General features: G+C 43.7%; 1 protein-coding gene and 1 pseudogene across 1 annotated transcript; both read left to right on the forward strand.

Moving 5' to 3' along the window:
* The first annotated feature begins 185 nt into the window (after positions 1-185).
* On the forward strand, positions 186-13,334 carry TXN (thioredoxin). The gene is made up of 5 exons (XM_030823116.1): positions 186-415; positions 6,024-6,128; positions 6,606-6,665; positions 12,578-12,643; positions 13,132-13,334. The coding sequence occupies exons 1-5, from the start codon at positions 392-394 to the stop codon at positions 13,192-13,194; spliced, it is 318 nt and encodes a 105-aa protein (XP_030678976.1). The 5' UTR covers positions 186-391; the 3' UTR covers positions 13,195-13,334.
* A 5,268-nt stretch (positions 13,335-18,602) lies between these two features.
* Positions 18,603-19,092, forward strand: LOC100588806 (annotated as a pseudogene).
* Positions 19,093-24,041: the final 4,949 nt, after the last annotated feature.

Consider the following 24,041-nt stretch of genomic DNA (forward strand, 5'->3'; position numbering starts at 1 on the left):
GACGCCTCCCCAGGTGACCCGGGAGAGACCTTGTGTCTCTGGGGGTGACTGTCCGTCTCCCCGCCTCCCACTGTCACGCGCAGTGCTGATCCCCACTTCCAGCTGGGGTGCGAGCTGGACTTGGGGGCGCAGGAGCGGAGGCCCTGGAGCTCCGCCCCACGCTTGCGCCAGCCCCGCCCTGATCCCGGCTCGCAGGCTCCAGGGGCGGGGCGTGGCCGGGGCGAAGCGGCGGGCGCGGAGGTCCGGGCGGGCGCGCGCGCCCCCGCCACACGCACGCCGGGCGTGCCAGTTTATAAAGGGAGAGCAAGCGGCGACTCTTGAAGCTCGGTCTGGTGCTTTGGATCCGTTTCCATCGGTCGTCACAGCCGCTCGTCAGATCCCAGCAGCCAAGATGGTGAAGCAGATCGAGAGCAAGGTACGCGCTCCCGGGGAAGGCCAGGGCGCCGGCGCCGCGCGCGGCCTCTGTAACTGGGGAAGGCGGTGGCGGGAGGTGCGGAGGCCGCCCCTCCGCATCGCCAGGGGAAAGGGACGCGGCATCTCGGCCTGGGACTGAGGGAAGCAGCGGCCTGGGCGCGCCCGAGGCAGTGGAGCCTGCCCTGGAGGAAGGGAGGAGAGAGACGAGGCTCCCCTGGAGGGCGGAGTGGCGGTGCCCAGCGTTGCTCGCACCCTGTTCCCCGGGGGATTGCACGCATGCGGGGAGCGCCCGGGGGATGTGAGAGCGCAGACAGCGTGAGGAGTCCCCACCCTGCGCCTCCTGCACCCTCCCGCCCGGGCAGCCCCGACTGGAGGAAGATGAGGGAATGGAAGGGGTCCGCCCTTGGCCCCCCCATCTGTATCCAGATTCAGGCCCCAGGCAAGGATAGGGAGGGCCCTCGCAGAAGGCACGGGTCGCTGGTCGCCGCTGCCTTTCCGTATGTGAAGTGATCCACCCGCAGCGGGGGGACTGATCTCCCTTGGGAGCGGGTCTAGGCCGGAGACCCCCGGCTGCCTCCACCCATGTCCGGCCCCAAAGGTGACGCGTGCTGTATCCGCACTAAGGGGGCGGATTGCGGCTGGAGACCCCCTGGCACGTGTAGGTCTGTCCAGGAGGCCCGAGGGCCCCAGGTGACTGCGAGGAAGTGAGGTCCGGGCCGCGCCCACGGGACTCCTGTGGCGCAGGGCGCGTTTCCGGCAGCAGTGGCTTTGGAATGACTCAGTCCCCAAGGTTGGGCCCGGGGGCCTCGGCTGCCCTGCCCGTCCATGATTCACTTTCAGTCGGTGGGTTTTGCTGGAGCCAGGGTTCCTCCTGGGAGCAGCCGCGCCCTGCTGCCTGCTCGCCGACCTATCGGTATCCCGATCGTTGTTTTGTCCTCTTAAAAATGCCCAAGGCAAAACAGCCTTCCCATGTTTGAAAGTTATTGCAAGCCTAAAACCTTCTAGACTGGGAAACCCAGAGCCTAACGCGCAGTGTCTAGTCTAATGTAGCCACTCCAGAAATATTTGTTAAATGCAGCGTCAGAAAAGTGAGTGGAGGAAATTGATACTGCTCGAACGGTGGAAGACCCCACGCCAGCGCCTACCCTGCGATTACCCCTCCCCACCCGCGGGAAGCAGAGGAGGGCGGGTCCTCGCCCGCCTCGGGTGCCCTGACCTGTTTGGTGCCGGGTGGGCTTCGGAAGCAGAAGTGTGTCTGCAATGTGTCCCCGATCCTTTTGTTCCTTTGATTATTATTGACTCTCAGTATTTTTTTCTCATATGTTGATTGCCACTGTCATCTTTTATCTTCCTCTCAGTTTTTTCTTAGTGGGATTCTCATTTTAGCAACCCTCATGTGTTGAAAAAGATCCTTAGTAGTGAATTGTCTGTCATATACTTTTTTCCAAGCACCTATTGTGTGACAAATTATTAGTCCATTCCTGGGGAAGGGAGTGGGGCTGGGAGATTCTGTTCTCCAGGGTCTGGCAACCTCAGTATAACCCAACTGCTAAGAACCCCCTCCACTGAGCCAGAAGACCTTTGAGTGGTCTATGTTAGCTGTCACAAAATCCAGACACTACAAACAAAGTTGATTAGGATTTCTGGAGCGCACAGTTTAGTCCTCCCAGTTGTCAGAGCATGGTGGCACCTTCCTCCTCTACCAGTGACAAAGGTGTACAAGGGTGACAGGAACTTTAAAAAAAAGCACTACAGCCTGGGGCCCAAAGGCCCTGATAATCAGTTAATCCTCAAAATAACAATCCAAAGTCATTGATCGAAAGTTACACTAATTTGATTGTTATTTGTTTGTTAGTTTGTTTTTTGAGATGGAGTTTTTCTCTTGCTGCCCTGGCTGGAGTGCAGGGGCGCGATCTCAGCGCACTGCAACCTCCACTTCCTGAGTTCAAGCGATTCTCTTGCCTCAGCCTCCTGCATACCTGGGATTAGAGGCATGTGCTGCCACGCCCAGTAATTTTGTATTTTTAGTAGAGACGGGGTTTCACCATGTTGGTCAGGTTTGTCCTGAACACCTGACTTCGGGCGATCCACCAACCTCAGCCTCCCAAAATGCTAGGATTACAGGCGTGAGCCACCACGCCCAGCCTGTTATTTGTAAATGTTGAATACATGTTACATTTTCATCCTAATGGGCTAAATTGGCACCATTGGCCATTCAGATCAATTCTGTTTCTGAAGCACTCTGTTGGTGCTTTAGGGCCAATTGGGATCTATTTCAGAGAGGAATGGAATAATTGATTGTAAATGTGATGAGGAAGAAATAAACACTTTTTTAAAAAAAAAATGACACCTACCATTTATTGAACTCCCATCTACAAGGCACTTGGCTAAGTACTTCAGAAACCACTCATGCTTATTACCCTCGGAGTAGGTATGTTTAGGCAACGAGATCTTAGACTCTGCTCCTGTTTACCCCAGCTACATTGTTTTGCTTCCCCCAGATTATTGGTGTCAGTGATGGAGACATTTATTAATCCTGTTAGTTTCTGGGAGCTAGAAATTGTGATTTCTTCTTAGTAATACAATCTTGAATAATTTTCAAGCTGATACTCGTTTAGAAGTATCAGAAGAGGATTTGTACATGAAGCCTGCACATATGTGGGGTGTAACTCATGTTCAGTTAGGCTAAAAGTTATTGTTGCATGCCTCTTTTCAGAATTTTAGGTACTTGTGCTTAAATTTGATTCAGAACTGTTTTGGAAAAGCCTTGAGTATGTTTGAAATACCTTCCCTTGGCCGGGCGCGGTGGCTCACGCCTGTAATCCCGGCACTTTGGGAGGCCGAGGGGAGTGGATCACGAGGTCAGGAGATCGAGACCACGGTGAAACCCCGTCTCTACTAAAAATACAAAAAATTAGCTGGGCACGGTGGCGGGCGCCTGTAGTCCCAGCTACTCGGGAGGCTGAGGCAGGAGAATGGCGTGAACCCGGGAGGCGGAGCTTGCAGTGAGCCGAGATTGCGCCACTGCACTCCAGCCCGGGCAACAGAGCGAGACTCCGTCTCAAAAAAAAAAAAAAAAGAAAAAAAAGAAATACCTTCCCTCTTGAAAGTAATCTCAAGTTTTTAATGAGGGTCAATCATGTTAAAAAAACAAAAATGTCTGTTCAACCAGACATTGGCATTTCTTGACCTTTTTTCCTGTCTTACCTGGATCTTGCAGTAAAGGATGCCTGGTTTAACTTTCTTGAAAATCACATTAGGGAAGGCTTTGAATGAAATTGATCTGGAACAATCAGTGATGATTTGGAAAAACAATGGCCATACTTCTGTGTACCCTGCTGCAGCCCTCCCCCTGTCTCCACCTCTAGAGGTGGGGTTCAGGGATTTGCGTAACTAAAAACTTTATGGAAGTGTTGTCCTGCCTTTCTCAGGAACACCATTTGTGAATTATTTTCCCAAAAACATGAGTTAGAAATTAGAAATCTAGAGAAGTAACTATTATTACATGAGGTCATATTAGTGTTTTCTTGTTGGGTTTTTTTGTTTATTTGATTTTTGGTTTTTGGTGTTTTTTTTTTGTATTTTTTAGTAGAGACGGGGTTTCACTGTGTTAGCCAGGATGGTCTTGATCTCCTGACCTCGTGATCCGTCGGCCTCGGCCTCCCAAAGTGCTGGGGTTACAGGCATGAGCCACCGCACCCGGCCCTATTTGATTTTTTATCTTATGGTGTTTTATTTATTTGATTTCTTTCTTTAGGAGACCTCTTGTGGCGGCGGGGGGCGGGGAATGTTCATTTTTTATTAAACCTATTTGACCAGCATTGTTTCCTTGAAGAAAACCTAGATTTCAGATATAGATGTTTATGTTTGGATTTATCTTAATTGCTCTGCTTTGGTTTTTGGGTTTGGTCAGCACTAACAGACTAATGTGGTTAAAATGAGTCCTTTGTTTTGGGAGGCCAAGGCGGGTGGGTCACTTCAGGTCAGGAGTTCAAGACCAGCCTGGTCAACATGGCGAAACCCTGTCTCTACTAAAAATACAAAAATTAGCTGGGCCTGGTGGCAGAGGTTTGTAATCCCAGCTACTCGGAAGGCTGAGGCAAGAGAATCACTTGAACCCCGGAGGCAAAGGTTGCAGTGAGCCGAGATCAGGCCTTTGCACTCCAGCCTGGGCAACAAGTGAAACTCCGTCTCAAAAACAAAACAAAACAAAAATGAGTCCTTGGTAACTAGAATATTCGGTTCCCAGGGTTACAGTATCTAGATAGTAAATAATTCAGGGAAGTTAGTGGTAAGAGATTTCTTGATCATTTCTACTGAGAATTTTATAAAACAAGCATTCCTTATGAAAAATAATATCTAAGAAAAATTTCCTTCATGAGGAACGAAAACTTTCATTTAATGAATGACGAGGGTGTGGTTTTTAAAATAAAGGGCAAAAATCAAAGGTTGGTAAACGCGTGATCTCAACTCTGGAAACCCCATTATGCTTATGTCAACAGTGATGTCTGAGTATTGAGGTTTGGGGAAGGTGAGTTTCCTTGACTTTTCAAAAAATTTTAGATTTTCGTATGGTCTACCATAGACAAATGAGTTTAATCAAAACTCATAACGGCCGAGGCGGGCGGATCACGAGGTCAGGAGATCGAGACCACGGTGAAACCCCGTCTCTACTAAAAATACAAAAAAAAAATTAGCCGGGCGTGGTGGCGGGCGCCTGTAGTCTCAGCTACTCGGAGAGGCTGAGGCAGGAGAATGGCGTGAACCCGGGAGGCGGAGCTTGCAGTGAGCCGAGATTGCGCCACTGCACTCCAGCCTGGGCGACAGAGCGAGACTCCGTCTCCCTCTATTGCCCAGGATGGAGTGCAGTGGCGCAATCTCGGCTCACTGCAACCTTCGCCTCCCGAGTTCACGCTATTCTCCTGCCTCAGCCTCCTGAGTGGCTGGGACTACAGGCATATGCCACCACGCCCAGCTAGTTTTTGTTTTGTTTTGTTTTGTTTTGTTTTTGTATTTTTAGTAGAGACAGCGTTTCACCATATTGGCTAGGCTAGTCAACTCTTGACCTAGTGATCCACCCACCTCAGCCTCCCAAAGTGCTGAGATTACAGGCGTGAGCCACCATGCCCAGCCAACTTTTATTTTTAAGTAACTTCTGATGTTTCAATTGCAAAATCCTATGCCTTTGTGACTTCAAGTGACCCCTTTCATAATCCATAAGTGTTTAGTGAATGTCTACCATATACCTAGGCTTGACATGGAAACATTTTTAATACAAATGTCTATTTTTATTTTCCTTTTGTTTGGTGTAGAGAAAAAATAGCCAGTTCACAATATTTTATAAAATAGTCATGAAGAGAATGTCGGTATACTCTACACAATTATATCTTGTTTCATCTTATCAAGTAACACTACCAACAATGTATTGAATTTCTTCAAACTGAGTTTTATTTGGCTTGTTTGGGGTGTTTTGTTTGTTTTGTTTTGTTTTTTTGGCTAAAAAGTAGGTCCTGAAAGGAGGACCTCCAGAATGTGCTTTGTGTCATTGTGTCGAGTCTTTCTTTTGAAGGTTTAATATTTATTTATTTAAGCTTTTCTTTTGCTGTTAGACTGCTTTTCAGGAAGCCTTGGACGCTGCAGGTGATAAACTTGTAGTAGTTGACTTCTCAGCCACGTGGTGTGGGCCTTGCAAAATGATCAAGCCTTTCTTTCATGTGAGTATTAAACAATGTCTACTTTGTAAGAGATGCGTGTTTTTTGGGTTGGTGGTCACAACGATAGGAAAGAAAGACAGTTAAAGGATTTTGGTTTTGGTGGGGGGGTTTCTTTGGCTGGATCTTTGGTCTAAAAGTAGTAGTATAACAAATAATTTAGGTTTGATACATGTAGCCCGTTGAAAACAAATTTTAGAAGTTAATTTTGTCTTAAATAGTTCTTTTTTTTCCTACATTGAAACATGGGCCTTATTTGAAATTCAGCCTCAGAATTTGATACGCCAAACTGTTTTATACTAAGAAAAATTTGATTTAGAGAAAATTTATGTCTCTTAGATCTATGTCTCCAAAGATCTAAATTTGTGGATCTTTAATTAATCTCTACTTTTATTAAGTTTCCATTTAAGAAGCTTGAGTATGTTGATTGCCATTACCTAGTTCTAAATCTTTTTGGATTTTTCATTTTAAATTTTCCAGTCCCTCTCTGAAAAGTATTCCAACGTGATATTCCTTGAAGTAGATGTGGATGACTGTCAGGTACGTAGCTGGAAATATGAGATACTGCTGAGCTGTTCACATTGGCCTTTTTCTCTGGATTGCACAGTGCTTTTTTCCATAAATATGTCAAATAATTCTAAAACTGTAATCCTATCAAAAAGTTCTATCTCAGAAGAGCAGGCAAGGTAGGAGCTTAATCCTAGCTATCAGGAGCTGTATATCACATCCTAAAGTAAACAAAAATAAATGAGTGAAACTTCTGAATCTTATCGGCCACCCACCTTTCTAAAACCCTACATTCTACCTTACACTCTGAAATGAGCAATAAATAGAGATTGAATTTAGCTATGGTCACTACATCCATAGGCTTGATGGAGTCACCAAATTATGAGACCGCTTGTAGGGCTCTTTGTGAACTTGCAGTAGCATGAGAACCTGCGTTTGCAAGCCTATTCTAGTCTTGGTTGATTTTAGTCAATTAGAAACCACAAATGTTTTAACAAATAAACACCAAGGTACCTGAGAGAATAATTTGGAAGAAATTCCAGCGTTGGTTTTATTTAACAAATACTTGTTTTGCACTAGGTATATACCAGGCAGTGTTCCGGGTAGTTTTTAAGTATTAGTTCATTTAATCCTGAGTGCTGTTATCATCCCCACTTTATAGATGAGAAAACTGAAACACAGAGGTTGTTCATGAAGTTTCAGTGAGTATGTGGCTGAGCTAGGATTTAAAATGAAGTGGTCTGGCTTCCCAGACCTTGACCTTAAGCACTACCCATTAGAGGATGCTCTGTCTTGTGGTGAGTGTAGATCTGGTGCTTAGCACATGACCACAGACCTAGGAGAGCCTGTTGAGGAGGTATCACTTCGGGGCCCTTTACAGATATGTGAGCTTTTCCACTTAGCCCCATTGGAGAAGGAAAGGCGATGGGGGAGGGGTGCAGTGTGGCAACAGAGGCGCTGGACCTGGCTTCCAGTCCTGGCTCACTAGCATCTGCTTAGGCCAGTCACTTCTCTTCCTTGAGCCTTAAGACCCGCCCCATCAACCTCCCAAGGTTGCTTATTCATTGAGCAAACATGGAATATCCAATAAAGGCTGAAGGGTCACTTAAAACAGGCATGTGGCAGTGCTCTCTAAACATGGGAGGGTGCAACAACCCCGGATTGCGTATTCTTAGCGGGTTTTTGACTCTGTGCCTTGGGCAACCCCTGCCTTGGCTTGTGCTGTCTTCTCCATCTGGCCTGTCCTTTCCTTTCCTACCTGACTAACTCCTTGTCATGAGCTTCACCCCTTCTCCACTTACCCCCTTGTGTGCCCTGAGTACTCAGTGAATCTTGGCAATTATTATAATGATCTTTATGTCTGTCCTTTACCATTAGTCTCAGTAGATTCCTAGGATCAGGGACCCTGTCTTAATTTGCCTTGGTTGCCCCTTCACCTAGCACACGTGCCTTGCGTGTAGTATAGGTGTGGAATGAATGAATGATGAATGTGATATGGTTGTTAAGTTACTGTTCTAGATGTGTCCCAGAGTTTTTTTTTTTTTAAATAGAGTGTAATTGTACTTTTGTGAAAAATCCTTATTCCTTGTTTTAATCAAACTTAGTCTTATTTCTTCTATTAAGGTCAAATTAGCTCGGGGAAAATTGCACCTGGAATAGAGAAATTCTAACTGCCACTGATCCTATCAGATAGCAACTGTATTTTTTTTTTCTTTTGAGACGGAGTTCTCTCTGTCACCTGAGCTGGAGTGCAGTGGCATGATCTCGGCTCACTGCAACCTCTGCCTCCCGGGTTTAAGCAATTCTCTGTCTCAGCCTCCTGGGTAGCTGTCACCACCATGCCTGGCTAATTTTGTATTTTTACAAAATTAAAACCCCAGTAGAGATGGGTTTTCACCACGTTGGTCAGGCTGGTCTCTAACTCCTGACTTCAGGTGATCCACCCGCCTCGGCTTCCCAAAGTGCTGGGATTATCCACCACGCCCGGCCTTGATTTTTATTGGAAAGTAATAATAGGTGCCAGATGCCATGATAAGCCCTTTGCATGCACTTTGTCATTTAATCCTCACAATAACTATAAGAATATTTTTTATTAGCACCCTCATTGAACAGGTAATGGGACTGCAGCACAGAAGGTAAAGTCAGTCTCTTGAGGCACAGCAATGCACCATACTGTACTGAGGACAGGTGTTCTTACTGCCTTTGGGAAGTACAGTCATGCATCACTTAATGATGAGGATCCTTTCTGAGAAATGTTAGGCAATTTTGTTGTGCACACATAGAGTGTACTTACACAACTTAGATGGCATAGCCTCCTGTACACCTAGGTTATGTGGTAAAGGCTGTTGCTCCTAGGCCACAAACAGGTAAGGCATGTTACTGTACTGCATACTGTAGGCAGTTATAACACAACAGTAAGTATTTGTGTATCTAGACATAGAAAAGGTATGGTGAAAACATGATATAAAAGATTAAAAAATGGTATGCCTGTATAAGGTACTTGCCATAAACGGGACTTGCAGGACTGAGAGGTGCTCTGGGTGAGTCAGTGAGTGGGTGATGAGTGAATGTGAAGGCCTAGAACCTGTAGACATTATAAACACTGTATGCTTACAAATTTTATTTTTAAATTTTCTTTTTTCAGCAATAAATTTATTGTAACTTTTTTACTTTATAATTTTTTTATTTTTTAACTCTTTAACTCTTGTAATAACACTTAGCTTAAAACACAAATGCATTGTACAGCTCTACAAAAATATTTTCTTTATATCCTTAGTCTATAAGCTTTTTGAAAAAAGACTTTTCAAACTTTTTGTTAAAAACTAAGATTCAAACACATACATTAGCCTAGACCAACACAGGGTCAGGATCATCAGTATCACTGTCTCCCATCCCCACATCTTGTCTCACAGAAAGGTCTTTAGGGACAGTAACATGCATGGACCTTTCATCTGCTGTGATAACAGCGCATTCTCCTGGAATGCTTCCTGAAGGACCTGCCTAAGCCTGTTTTATAGTCACTGTCTTTTTTAAAAAAATAAGTAGGCGTACACTCTAAATTAATGATGAAAGTATAGTAAATACAAAAACCAGTAACCTAGGTGTTTATTATCAAGCAGTATATACTGTACACAAAATTGTAGCGATATGCTTTTTTAAGTGAAAGCAAGTTTATTCAGAAAGTAAAGGAACAAAAGAATGGCTACTCTGTAGGTAAAGCAGTCTGTAGTGGTATACCTTGTGTGTAATTGCAGTGCAGATTTGTTTGCACCAGCTAATGCGATGGGCTATGACATTAACCCATCACTAGGTGAGAGGAATTTTTCAACTTCATTATAACCTTATGGGACCATCACATATATGCAGTCTGTCGTCGACCTAAATGTTATATGGTGCATTACTATAGGTATGCAAAGCACTCGAGGACTTCCACATGACAGAGCTCCTCCTTCATGTCTGCTTGGTGCACCCTCATCACCCTGAACGTATCTTTTTTTTTTTTTTTTTTTTTTTTTTTTGAGACAGAGTCTCACTCTGTCGCCCAGGCTGGAGTGCAGTGGTACTATCTCTGCTCACTGCAACCTTCCACCTCCCGGGTTCAAGCAATTCTCCTGCCTCAGCCTCCTGAGTAGCTGGGACTACAGGCGTCTGCCACCACACACACCAGGCTAAATTTCATATTTTTAGTAGAGATGGGGTTTTGCCATGTTGGCCAGGCTGGTCTCGAACTCCTTACCTCAAGTGATCCACCCGTCTTGGCCTCCCAAAGTGCTGGGATTACAGGCGTGAGCTACCGCGCCTGGCCTGAAGGTGTCTTTTAAAACCTTGAAGTGACACTCTGACAAACTGAGGAACTTTAACTTTGCCTCCATAGATTCATAGAAAAGTATGAGTAGTAGCCCTTTTGAAAATGATAGACCAACCTTATTTCTCTGACAGCCAACAGGGTTATGATACTTATTTTATAAATGGTAACCTCCCTCTGACCCTCACTTGGAGTGAGTTTTCAATAGTATGCATTCAATATACATTCACCATTTTTATTCCAGCCATTACTGTCCTTGTGCCTCTTACTGGAACCTGTACTTTCATGCTCAGCAGGTGTCCAGCTTTAAAAGAAAAAGTAAAGATTACCTAGAAATAACTCAACAGTAGTGCCACCCACCATCCTAGAGGTCGTCATAGTGTTTGCAGCTGGCCTTTCTTCCCCTTGAGAATTCTCCATTGTTATCCATGATTTGGTTATCAACAGTCCTGCCTGCTCGCTTGCTGTCCTGTATAGCTTTTGCTGCTTAGGTGCTGAGTGGTTCTATATTTCTTTCCCAGTCCTCTTTTGAGTGCCTGGCTGACATTTTCAACCCCTGTTGGGCTCCAAACCAAACCAGTTTCGTGGTATTGTCCTCCAAACCTTGCCCTCTTATAGCATGAATAACGTGTTGAGCATGGGGTATTATAAGAGTTCTCATTTAGCATTCCACAGTTGAGGAATGTCTGTTACTTCAATTACCTTTGAGCTGTAGAAAAATCTTTAGCTGTGGTAAGAGCCACTTCTAGGAGAGGAGAAAATACGGATCAACTAGCCCAATTTGCAGTGTTAGGAATTTGTCGATTTTCTTAGTAGGATGGCTTTCAAAGGTTAGAGCGTCAGAGTCACCTGAAGCCCGACTTTAGCTGTAATGGTGGGGGTTGGTGGGGAAACTTGTAGTACCCCTCAGGTGATTCTGATACTGCAGCAAGGTTTGAGAATCCACAAAGTCTTTTTATTTTTTCTCCCGAGATAGTCTCATTCTGTCGCCCAGGCTGGAATACAGTGGCATGATCTCAGCTCACTGCAACCTCCGCCTCCCAGGTTTAAGCAATAGTCCTGTCTCAGCCCCCTGAGTAGCTGGGATGACAGATGTGTACCACCACACCTGGCTAATTTTTGTATTTTTAGTAGAGATGGGGTTTCTCCATGTTAGCCAGGCTAGTTTCGAACTCCTGACCTCAGGTAACCCACCAGCCTTGGCCTCACAAATCAATTTTTAATTAAAAATAAGCAGGAGGCTGGGCGTGGTGGCTCACACTTGTAATCCCAGCACTTTGGGAGCCCAAGGAAGGTGGGTCACTTGAGCTCATGAGTTTGAGACCAGCCTGGGCAACATGGAGAGACCTTGTCTCTACAAAAAAAAAAAATATATATATATATATATATATATATATGATACAAAAAAAATTAGCCAGGTGTGGTGGCGTGTGCCTGTAGTCCCAGCTACTGGGGAAGCTGAGGAGGAAGGATGGCTTGAATCCAGTAAGTGGAGGTTGCAGTGAGCTGAGACTGTGCCCCTGCATTCCATCCAGCCTGGGTGACAGAGCCAGACCCTGTCTCAAAAATAATAATAATCAGTAAACCCAGTGTGCGGTTATTCCTTTAGATTACTATTATTTTGTTTTTGAACAATTGCTTTTTATATTTTTAGACTTTAGCCCTTATATAATCATTCTGTGTACTCTGCCTTCATAATAAAACTGGAAAAATTATGAGCAAGAAATAAGAGGTACTAGTTCTGAGGAATAGTTAAGGTTATAATACTGAGTCCAATTGTAGCAGAATTTTTGTTGCTTCTTTGTATGATACTTAAAATAGTTGAGAATTTGATTGGATTAAACAACATATTGGATCGCCGGAGTATCTGATGCTAGTAACATTCTGAATATTCTGCCTGTTGATGTGCCTATCAAAGGAAGTAAATATCAACAAAACTTCTTCATTGAGAATATAACCGGTTTGGCTTTCGTACTGCCATTATATTCATCATATTAATTTTCATGTGCTGAAAAATGTCCTCATACTGAAATGTGGGGCACATGACAGGGAAAAGATTCTGGTTTTGGATGACTTCTGTCAAAGCTCAGTACTCACAGTCTTGTATTTAATCCTCTCCCCTTGCTACTTTCCCTACCAGGATGTTGCTTCAGAGTGTGAAGTCAAATGCATGCCAACATTCCAGTTTTTTAAGAAGGGACAAAAGGTACGTACATCTGACCTTTAAAACTCTAACTGGGCAATAGGAAACCCAGTATAAGTGAATAAATCACTGGAGTGATGTTCCCTTTAAAGATTGAGGCATATCGCCAAGTTCCGCTTTTAAGAATTTTTAAATATGCCAAAATTCATTGGCTTAAGTACATAATGTGACATCTAACTGAAAATCAATCTTTCCTAGAACTAGTCCTATTTATATCATAAAGCACATAGAATTTCTTAGACTTGGGCAGTTCATTTGTTGTTAAGTATTGTGTAAAAGAAAATTTGTACTTGAGCCTTTTGACTTTTCTGATATTTTTTCTTTGTTTATAACTTAAATGAACTGTATGTTATTCAGGGAAGTTTATTTTAAATAAAATTATACCTCTTCTTCCCTCCACCCCTATTCTTCCTTCATTCTATGCTGATATTTTATGTATAAAACAGTACTACAGTGCTACATCTAATGTCAATTCAATATTCTCTTAACAGGTGGGTGAATTTTCTGGAGCCAATAAGGAAAAGCTTGAAGCCACCATTAATGAATTAGTCTAATCATGTTTTCTGAAAACATAACCAGCCATTGGCTATTTAAAACTTGTAATTTTTTTAATTTACAAAAATATAAAATATGAAGACATAAACCCAGTTGCCATCTGCGTGACAATAAAACATTAATTCTAACACTTTTTAAATCCGTCTGGTGTCTGAATAGCTTTCAAAATAAATGCAAAATGGTCATTTAATGTATTTTCCTATATTCTCAATCATTTTTTAGTAACCTTATAGGCCACTGATTATTTTAAGATTTTAAAAATTATTATTGCTACCTTAATGTATTGCTACAAAAATCTCTTGTTGGGGGCAATGCAGGTAATAAAGTAGTATGTTGTTATTTGTTATCTTTTGACAGAGAAAATAGCATTCTCTGTTTTAGCAGGTGAATCCTCTACGCTCTCCAAAAGATCAGCACGACCAAAATTGATGTCCTCTCATGAAGGACTTGTTCGTTTTGTTTGTTTTGCCACGAGGATCTTGATTGTCCTCGAAGTATCTGAGAAAGTCTAGTTGTATGGGCCAGACATAGGTTCTGTCTTGAGTGGTAAAAGTTGTGGGAAATTATTGGTTATATCATTCAAAGAACATTGTTTCTTGTGTTCTAAGCACAGTAAGGGGTTGGGGGGCTGAAGAAACTTTTTGGGTTTATATAATAATGAAGAGCAGAATTATCATATGCCAGGCATCATCTTTCTATTCATTTAATCTTTGTATCACTCCTATTAGATATAGATACTGTAATCCCCATTTACCAGTGAGGAAACAGACAGAGGGTCGTAATTTCCCCAGCATCACAACTAGTCATTGGAGGAGCTGGGATTTGAACCAAAGAAGTCTGGTACCAGAATATGTTCCTTTAACTACTACATTGCCCTCAGTGCAACAATCTGAGTGAGTAGGAAAATGATGGGTCCTTAGTTGAGTTTCTTTCCTTACGTGAAATTAGGATGCCAAACTTGGATGATCTCTCAAAATACTAATGGAATGCCTATTATGTGCCAGGCATCATGCTAGGCTTGGGATAAAGCTGTGACTAAGACACCCTCATCCTCATACAGCTTACATTCTAGAAGCAGAGACAAACTAGTGAATAATAGACTGGTATATTCTACAAGGCAAAACCAAAAACTGGGCACAGTAATGAAAAGAATAGGGGAACCTGCTGTGCATCAGGTGGTTGGACCTGGGTTCTTTGAGGTGACTGTAAACAGAGCTGATGGATAAAAAGTACTCCAACCTGGGAATCAGCTTTCAAGCAGAGAGAATGACAGACACAAAGGCATGAGTCAAGAAAGAGCTTGGTACCTTGTAGAATCATCAGAGGAGCATGAAATAAAGCTCGATAGAATGGCAGGGCCAGGTCAGCCAGGGCGTTATTTGTCTAGAAGGGATGAGAAACCATCGAAGGGTAAGTCAGGGTACATGCTTTGATAATGAGTTATTTTGGCACCTGTATAGAAAATGGAAACTAAAAAGTGGAAAACCAGTTAGGCTTTTTGTTTGTTTTTTGAGATGGAGTTTCGCTCTTGTCACCCAGGCTGGATTGCAATAGCACAATCTCAGCTCACTGCAACCTCCGCCTCCCAGGGTCAAGCCATTCTCCTGCCTCGGCCTCCTGAGTAGCTGGGATTACAGGCACCCGCCACCATGCCCAGCTAATTTTTGTATTTTTAATAGAGATGAGGTTTCACCATGTTGACCAAGATGGTCTTGAACTCCTGACCTCAGGTGATCCACCCACCTCAGCCTCCCAAAGTGCTGGGACTACAGGCATGACCCACCACGCCCAGGCCCAGTTAGGCTTTTGCAATTACCTAGATCAGAGACAAGGATGGCTGTGACTAGGAGGACAGTGGGGAAGTGATAGAGATGGAACAAAGTCTAAGGGCCTGTGAGAGGAAGACCCAGGAGTGAATCTCAGGTTTCTGGCAGAAGCCCTGGGTGGTCGAGGTATGATGTGATGTCATGAGTGAGGTGAGGATGGGAGGGAGAAAGGGGTGGTGGTGAGGGAGTCTCTGGCCCTTCTGAGTTGGGTGCTTCTGAGGTGTGCATCCCACTGAAGGTGCTGTGCAGGCTGTTGGTTACCTAGTTGAGAGCTCCAAGGACAGGTCTGGACTGGGATAGAAATTTGCAAGACATTGTCATGTAGTTGGCACTTAGAAACAAACACGACATCACCCAGGAAGAGTCCAGAGTGAAGAGGGCTCAAGATAGCCTGAAGGACTCAATATTTGGAGATCAAGTAGAATAGGAACCAACAAAGGAGACTGAAGGGTAGCCAGAAGGGAAAGAAAAACCAGAAGAGGGTTTTATCCTGGAAGAACAGAGGAGAGCATTTCAAAAAGGAAGGAGTATCATTTACCAAATTCCCTTGGAGCTAAGAAAGGTAAGGTTGAGGCCGGGTGCGGTGGCTCACACTTGTAATCCCAGCACTTTGGGAGGCCAAGGCGGGCGGATCAGGAGGTCAGGAGATCGAGACCACGGTGAAACCCCGTCTCTACTAAAAATACAAAAAAAAATTAGCCGGGCGTGGTGGCGGGCGCCTGTAGTCCCAGCTATTCGGAGAGGCTGAGGCAGGAGAATGGCGTGAACCCGGGAGGCGGAGCTTGCAGTGAGCCGAGATTGCGCCACTGCACTCCAGCCTGGGCGACAGAGCGAGACTCCGTCTCAAAAAAAATAAAAAAAAAAAAAGGTAAGGTTGAGAAAACAAAATGGAGGTTGGTGATTGCAACACAAAATTCCTATGGAGTGATGGGGAAGGAAGCCAGACTGGAGGGAACAGAAATCACACTTCTCATATCTGTCAAGCAATCCGTCCACCTCGGCCTCCCAAAGTGCTGGGATTATAGGCATGAGCCGCTGTGCCTGGCCCAAACTTGTAGTTATAAAATGAGTGAGTTCTGGGGAGCTAATGTGCAGCATGGTTACTATAGTTAATAATACTGTATTGTTTACTTGAAATTTGTTAAGAGTAGGTCTTAAGTGTGCTCACCCTACCCTCCACACACACAGACACAAATGGTAACTGTGGTGATAGATATGTTAATTAATGTGATTACTACACAGTGCATTCATATATCAAATAATTACATTGTACACCTTAAATATAAGCAATTATTGTCAATTATGCCTCAATAAAGCTAGAAGTTTAAAAAAAAAAAGAATAGATTCAGAGCACAATGGGACAGATGGGTGTTGGTTATGTCTTTCCTCCACCATAACCAGTGGGATGAAAGTGAGCACAAGCTTAGAGAGCATTGTCGATTTGGGGATGGGAAGATGGCATTTCCATCTGATAGTTTCTGTTTTCCAAGCAGGCAGTTTTGAGGAGAAGGTATGAAATTGTTATCTTCACAGTGGCTAAGCAGAGCATGGTTTCTGGGCGTAGCTGAGTGCCCGCATGAGGTTTGTTAGGACCTCAGAGCCCTGCTGCGTGTGCAGGCAACCAAAGGTGGAGAGTTGAAGCCGGAGCAGGATTGGGTCTTGGTAGTTGAGTCCAGTAGCAAGTGGGGATGCAGAGAAGCTGACAGTACTTTCGAGGGATTGATTATACTGATGCAGTATAGAATCAAGGCTGGAGAAGTAGAGAGGAGAAGCTAAGAAGAGGCTGGTGAGCCAGAGAAAAAGGAGTATCTGAGGATTAGAGGTCTTTTTTTTCTTTTTTTTTTTTTTTGAGTCTCGCTGTCGCCCAGGCTGGAGTGCAGTGGCGCGATCTCGGCTCACTGCAAGCTCTGCCTCCCGGGTTCACGCCATTCTCCTGCCTCAGCCTCCCGAGTAGCTGGGACTACAGGCACCCACCACCACGCCCAGCTAATTTTTTGTATTTTTAGTAGAGATGGGGTTTCACCGTGGTCTCAATCTCCTGACCTCGTGATCCACCCGCCTCGGCCTCCCAAAGTGCTGGGATTACAAGCCTGAGCCACCGCGCCCGGCCTAGAGGTCTTGACAAGGTCAAAGAACGGTGGCAGTGGCAGTGACTGAGCAAGCAAACTTTAAGAGAATAGGAGGTGATGAGCAGAGCGAGATTTAAAAACAGATTTGAGAAACAAATTTCCAGGGAAGACAAAGACTGGGGTGACCATGAGAAGGAGGTGAAGTGGGGTAGAGGAAGACTGGAACTCAGCAGGTCAAGGATTTGAGGCCAGGAGCACACATGGGTTTCAGGGAAAGAAAATGGGAATAGGGATGGAAAGAGAAGTCTGTGAGGTGAACCATCTTTAGTGAGTGAGGAGGTTGATAGCAGATGGCAGCAGTAAGGAAGGTAGGAAGTTGGTACAACTTCATGAATGAGTTTCAAAGGAGTAGGAGATTTTGCAAGAAGGAGAAGTGGTTTGGAAGGGGCCTTAGGTGCAGAGGCAAGCAAAAAATCCAGTCACCTCCTGACTTGGGTACGTGGAGTGTAAAGTGTTGGAGAGGGGGAGCCCTTAGGATATTTCTGTTAAGGAAGGAGTTTATGTTCCAAGAACGCATTAAAGATACAGAGACGGTTCCTGATCCAAAGAAAGATTCCAGCACGTACTGTGAAAGGGACTGGGAGGGAGAAACAACAAGGGGTAGGGAGGGTTTGTTCAGGTTAAGAGCATGGCTCTAAATTTTGGCAGCACTTAGAATCAACTAGGGAGCTTTCCAAAAACAAAAGTGATGTTGGGATTCCACTCCCAGAGATTTTGCTGTAAATGGTCTTGGGTGTTGCCTGGACACTATCTGATGTGCATTCAAAGTTGAGAACCAGCAGTTTAAGGGATATACAATATGGCCAGGAGATGATGGGTGACCAGCTGATCACCCATCTCTGGCAGTGATTGTGGTCAACACAATGAAATTCACTGATAGTCTCTTAGCATGAGATGGGAAACATCCTAATTGTTGCAGAAGGTAGTTAACAGATGCTTTTTATTTCTTGATTCAAAAGCAGTTTAAGAGAAGAACATAAATATCATGGTGTTTCTTCTCATTCATATCGTTTCATAGCTTTTTACTGCCAACCTCCAAAAAATTCACAGATACTAAACTTCGTTGCTTTGTTATGGAACAAGTGTTTAGAGTAGATGCTTCATAACTTGAATATATTATTACCTATTTAAAATATTAAAGATATTAGAGTTAACTAAAGACCGCACTTTATAAAAAATCTCAGTAACTGCACAGCACAATTCAATGTCACATAAATTCTATTGTCCCCAATAGAATTTTAATGACTAACTAGTCATTAAAATAAGGCAAATATTGGCTGGGTGTGGTGGCTCATACCTGTAATCCCAGCACTTTAGGGGGCCAAGGCAGGGAGATCCCCTGAGGTCAGGAGTTCAAGACCAGCCTGATCAACATGGCAAAACCCTGTCTCCACTAAAAATACAAAAATTAGCCAGGATTGCCTTTCGGCCGGAACCGCCATCTTCCAGTAATTCACCAAAATGACGAACACAAAGGGAAAGAGGAGAGGCACCCGATATATGTTCTCTAGGCCTTTTAGAAAACATGGAGTTGTTCGTTTGGCCACGTATATGCAAATCTATAAGAAAGGTGATATTGTAGACGTCAAGGGAATGGGTACTGTTCAAAAAGGAGTGCCCCACAAGGGCTACCATGGCAAAACCAGAAGTCTACAATGTTACCCAGCATGCTGTTGACATTGTTGTAAACAAAGAAGTTAAGGGCAAGATTCTTGCCAAGAGAATTAATGTGCGTATTGAGCACATTGAGCACTCTAAGAGCCGAGACGGCTTCCTGAAACGCGTGAAGGAAAATGATCAGAAAAAGAAAGAAGCCAAAGAGAAAGGTACCTGGGTTCAACTGAAGCACCAGCCTGCTCCACCCAGAGAAGCACACTTTGTGAGAACAAATGGCAAGGAGCCTGAGCTGCTGGAACCTATTCCCTATGAATTCATGGCATAATAGGTGTTAAAAAAAAAAAAAAAAATGACCTCTGGGCTGTAAACAAAACAACAACAACAAAAAATTAGCCAGGCTTGGTGGTGGGCACCTGTAATCCCGGCTACTCGGGAGGCTGAGGCAAAAGAATTGCTTGAACCCGGGAGGCGAGGTTGCAGTGAGCTGAGACTGAGATTGCGCCACTGCACTTCAGCCTAGGCGACAGAGTGAGACTCCGTGTAAAAAGAAGGGAAGGGGAGGGGAGGGGAGGGGAAGGGGAGGGGAGGGGAAGGGGAGGGGAGGGGAAGGGGAGGGGAAGGGAAGGGAAGGGGAGGGGGAGGAGAGGGGAAGGGGAGGGGGAGAGGAGGGGAGGGGAGGGGAGGAAAGGGGAGGGGAGGAGAGGGGAGGGGAGGAGAGGGGAGGGGAGGGCAGGGGAGGGGAGGGGAGGGCAGGGGAGGGGAGGCCAGGGCACAGCAATGGAGGGGAGGGGAGGGGAGGGGCAAACACACTATTCTGTTACATGAATATTCCAAAATGTATGGTATAGCACACTACCCTAGAGTTGTTCGTGGTCATCCAGAAGAAGCATGAGCTTAATGGCATGGCAGTTACTTTGGAGGAAGGCCAGGAATCCAACAGCTAGAATTTGAAGCAGAGCAACAGATAAAGCTGCAAGGGAAGGTTGGAGCCTTGAATGCCTTGGAAATAATTTGGTCTCTAGTTCCCTGCATCACAATGTGTTTTATGTCATGGCACACAAAGAAAACAATATTTGAACCCCCTACTGGGTTACAGTGGAAAGGATTTGGGAACATCTATATGTGGCTTAGTGAAAAAATGACATTTTTACTTTAAATCATTTTAATACAAAAACCAAATGGAAACTATTGCAGAGACTGTTAACTACTAAATTTGTATAAAACTTCCACAAAAATATCTTACCTAATTATTTAGTGTGAAACTTCAAGCTGATTTTCATGAATGTAATTTCTTTAAAAATGTTTCATTGTGAAATACAGAAGAATATATAAAACACATGCAGGATTTCAGAAATATCAACAAAATGGCTAGCTATGTAGTGATCACCCAGGTTATGAAATAGAACATTGCCAATGTCTGAAAAGTCCCCAGTGTATACTGATCATGCCTTTTTCCTCCACCCGCCCAGAGATAACCCTATGTGGCTTTTGTGATAATTACACCCTTGCTTTTTGCTTTCTTTTTTTTTTTGAGACGGAGTTGCACTCTTGTTGCCCAGGCTGAAGTGCAGCAATAGCATGATCTCGGCTCACCGCAACGTCCGCCTCCTGAGTTCAAGCAATTCTCCTGCCTCAGCCTCCTGAGTAGCTGGGATTACAGCCATGCACCACCACGCCCAGCTAATTTTGTGTTTTTAGTAAAGACAGGGTTTCACCATGTTGGTCAGGCTGGTCTGGAACTCCTGACCTCAGGTGATCCACCTGCCTTGGCCTCCCAAAGTGCTGGGATTACAGGCGTGAGCCACTGCGCCTGGCACCCTCGCTTTTTTCATATTTGTATATCCTAAACAGGATAATTCACCTGTTTGAATGCTATGTAAGTGGTATCATCCTGTGATCTGCTTCTTGCACTCAACACCATGCTTGTGAGTGTCACCGTGTTAATGTGTATAATTGTAGTTCATTTGTTTTCCCGATCCATAGTGTTCCATTATATAGCTATACCATAATTTGTTTGTCCACTCTGCTGTTAATGGACTGGAGTTAGCCTCAGTTTTTATTTACAAAAAAAATGCTGCCACAAACATACTTGATCACATCACTGGAACACAGGTGAAAGAGGTTCTTTAAGGTATGTGTTTGGAGTAAAATCTCTGGGTCATGGATCAGTGCTTCTCAAATATTAACATGCGCATGACATTCTGTTTCAGCAGGTCTGAGGCAGAATCTGAGATTCTGCATTTTTTTTTTTTTTTTTTTTTTTTTGAGACAGAGTCTGTCTCTGTCGCCCAGGCTGGACTGCAGTGATACAATCTCAGCTCAATGCAACCTCCGCCTCCTGGGTTCAAGCGATTCTCCTGCCTCAGCGTCCCGAGTAGCTAGGACTACAGGCACAGGATTCTGCATTTTTAACAAGCACTCAGGAGATGCCAATGCTGCTGGTTCAGGAACCACATACGGTGAGTAGAGTACAAATTTGACCAATGTTATTAGATAACCACTTTTCCCAAGTACTTATAGGAATGAGTCCCTGCTATTCTACATACTCCATAGTACCATTAGACTTAAATTTAAATGAAATTTAAGGCCTTCAACAAAATTCAACAGCCCTTCATGCTAAAAACTCTAAATAAATTAGGTATTGATGGGATGTATCTCAAAATAATAAGAGCTATTTATGACAAACCTACAGCCAATATCATACTGAATGGGCAAAAACTGGAAGCATTCCCTTTGAAAACTGGCACAAGACAGGGATGCCCTCTCTCATCACTCCTATTCAACATAGCATTGGAAGTTCTGGCCAGGACAATCAGGAGGGAGAAAGAAATAAATAGTATTCAATTAGGAAAAGAGGAAGTCAAATTGTCCCTGTTTGCGGATGACATGATTATATATCTAGAAAACCCAATCATCTCAGCCGAAAATCTTCTTAAGCTGACAGGCAACTTCAGCAAAGTCTCAGGATACAAAATCAATGTACAAAATCACAAGCATTCTTATACACCAATAACAGACAAACAGAGAGCCAAATCATGAGTGAACTCCCATTCACAATTGCTTCAAAGAGAATAAAATACCTAAGACTCCAGCTTACAAGGGATGTGAAGGACCTCTTCAAGGAGAACTACAAACCACTGCTCAATGAAATAAAAGAGGACACAAACAAATGGAAGAACATTCCATGCTCATGGGTAGGAAGAATCAATATCGTGAAGATGGCTATACTGCCCAAGGTAATTTATAGATTCAGTGCCATCCCCATCAAGCTACCAATGACTTTCTTCACAGAATTGGAAAAAAACTACTTTAAAGTTCATATGGAACCAAAAAAGAGCCCGCATTGCCAAGTCAATCCTGAGCCAAAAGAACAAAGCTGGAGGCATCATGCTACCTGACTTCAAACTGTACTACAAGGCTACAGTAAACAAAACAGCATGATACTGGTACCACAATAGAGATATAGACCAATGGAACAGAACAGAGCCCTCAGAAATAATACCACACATCTACAACCATCTGATCTTTGACAAACCTGACAAAAACAAGAAATGGGGAAAGGATTCCCTATTTAATAAATGGGGCTGGGAAAACTGGCTAGCCATATGTAGAAAGCTGAAACTGGATCCCTTCCTTACGCCTTATACAAAAATTAATTCAAGATGGATTAAAGACTTAAACGTTAGACCTAAAACCATAAAAACCCTAGAAGAAAACCTAAGCAATACCATTCAGGACATAGGCATGGGCAAGTCTAAAACACCAAAAGCAATGGCAACAAAAGCCAAAATGGACAAATGGGATCTAATTAAACTAAAGAACTTCTGCACAGCAAAAGAAACTACCATCAGAGTGAACAGGCAACCTACAGAATGGGAGAAAATTTTTGCAATCTACTCATCTGACAAAGGGCTAATATCCAGAATCTACGATGAACTCCAACAAACTTACAAGAAAAAAACAACTCCATCAACAAGTGGGTGAAGGATATGAACAGACACTTCTCAAAAGAAGACATTTATGCAGCCAAAAGATACATGAATAAATGCTCATCATCACTGGCCATCAGAGAAACGCAAATCAAAACCACAATGAGATACCATCTCACACCAGTTAGAATGGCGATCATGAAAAAGTCAGGAAACAACAGGTGCTAGAGAGGATGTGGAGAAATAGGAACACTTTTACACTGTTGGTGGGACTGTAAACTAGTTCAACCATTGTGGAAGTCAGTGTGGCAATTCCTCAGGGATCTAGAACTAGAAATACCTTTTGACCCAGCCATCCCCTTACTGGGTATATACCCAAAGGATTAAAAATCATGCTGCTATAAAGACACATGCACACGTATGTTTATTGCGGCACTATTCACAATAGCAAAGACTTGGAACCAACCCAAATGTCCAACAATGATAGACTGGATTAAGAAAATGTGGCACATATACACCATGGAATACTATGCAGCCATAAAAGATGATGAGTTCATGTCCTTTGTAGGGACATGGATGAAGCTGGAAACCATCATTCTCAGCAAACTATCACAAGGACAAAAAACCAAACACCTCATGTTCTCACTCATAGGTGGGAATTGAACAATGAGAACACATGGACACAGGAAGGGGAACATCACACACCGGGCCCTGTTGTGGGGTGGGGGGATGGGGGAGGGACAGCATTAGGAGATATACCTAATGCTAAATGACGAGTTAATGGGTGCAGCACACCAACATGGCACATGTATACATATATAACAAACCTGCACGTTGTATACATGTACCCTAAAACTTTAAGTATAATAAAAAAATCTAAAATTTTATTTAAAAGAAACATGAGTTTTTTCTTTGTCCAATGTAGTATTAAAATTTACTGTTATAATGCTGCTGATAGATTTCAAATCCAATTTTATGTCTTCCAATCAAATTTTTATTTATTTCTTTTTTTAAATTATATTTTGAGACACAGTTTTGCTCTGTCATCCTGGCTGGAATGCAAGGGTGTGATCATAGTTCACTGCAGCCTCTAACTTCCAGGCTGAAGCCATACTCCTGCCTCAAACTCCCCTGCCAGGCCCTCTAACCCGCAGTAGCTGGAACTACAGGTGTGCACCTCAGCCCTCCCAAAGTGCTGGGATTACAGGCATGAGCTGCCACTCCCGGCATCAAATTGTTCAAAATAATACAACTAATTCTAAAAATGCACACGCACTGTTAGAGCAATCACCCTGTAGCCACACAGAGGGCACATCAGTGATTATTGAGCAAAAGAATCAAATAC

This window comes from Nomascus leucogenys, chromosome 1a (genome assembly GCF_006542625.1).
Source record: "Nomascus leucogenys isolate Asia chromosome 1a, Asia_NLE_v1, whole genome shotgun sequence".
Taxonomy (NCBI): Eukaryota; Metazoa; Chordata; class Mammalia; order Primates; family Hylobatidae; genus Nomascus; species Nomascus leucogenys.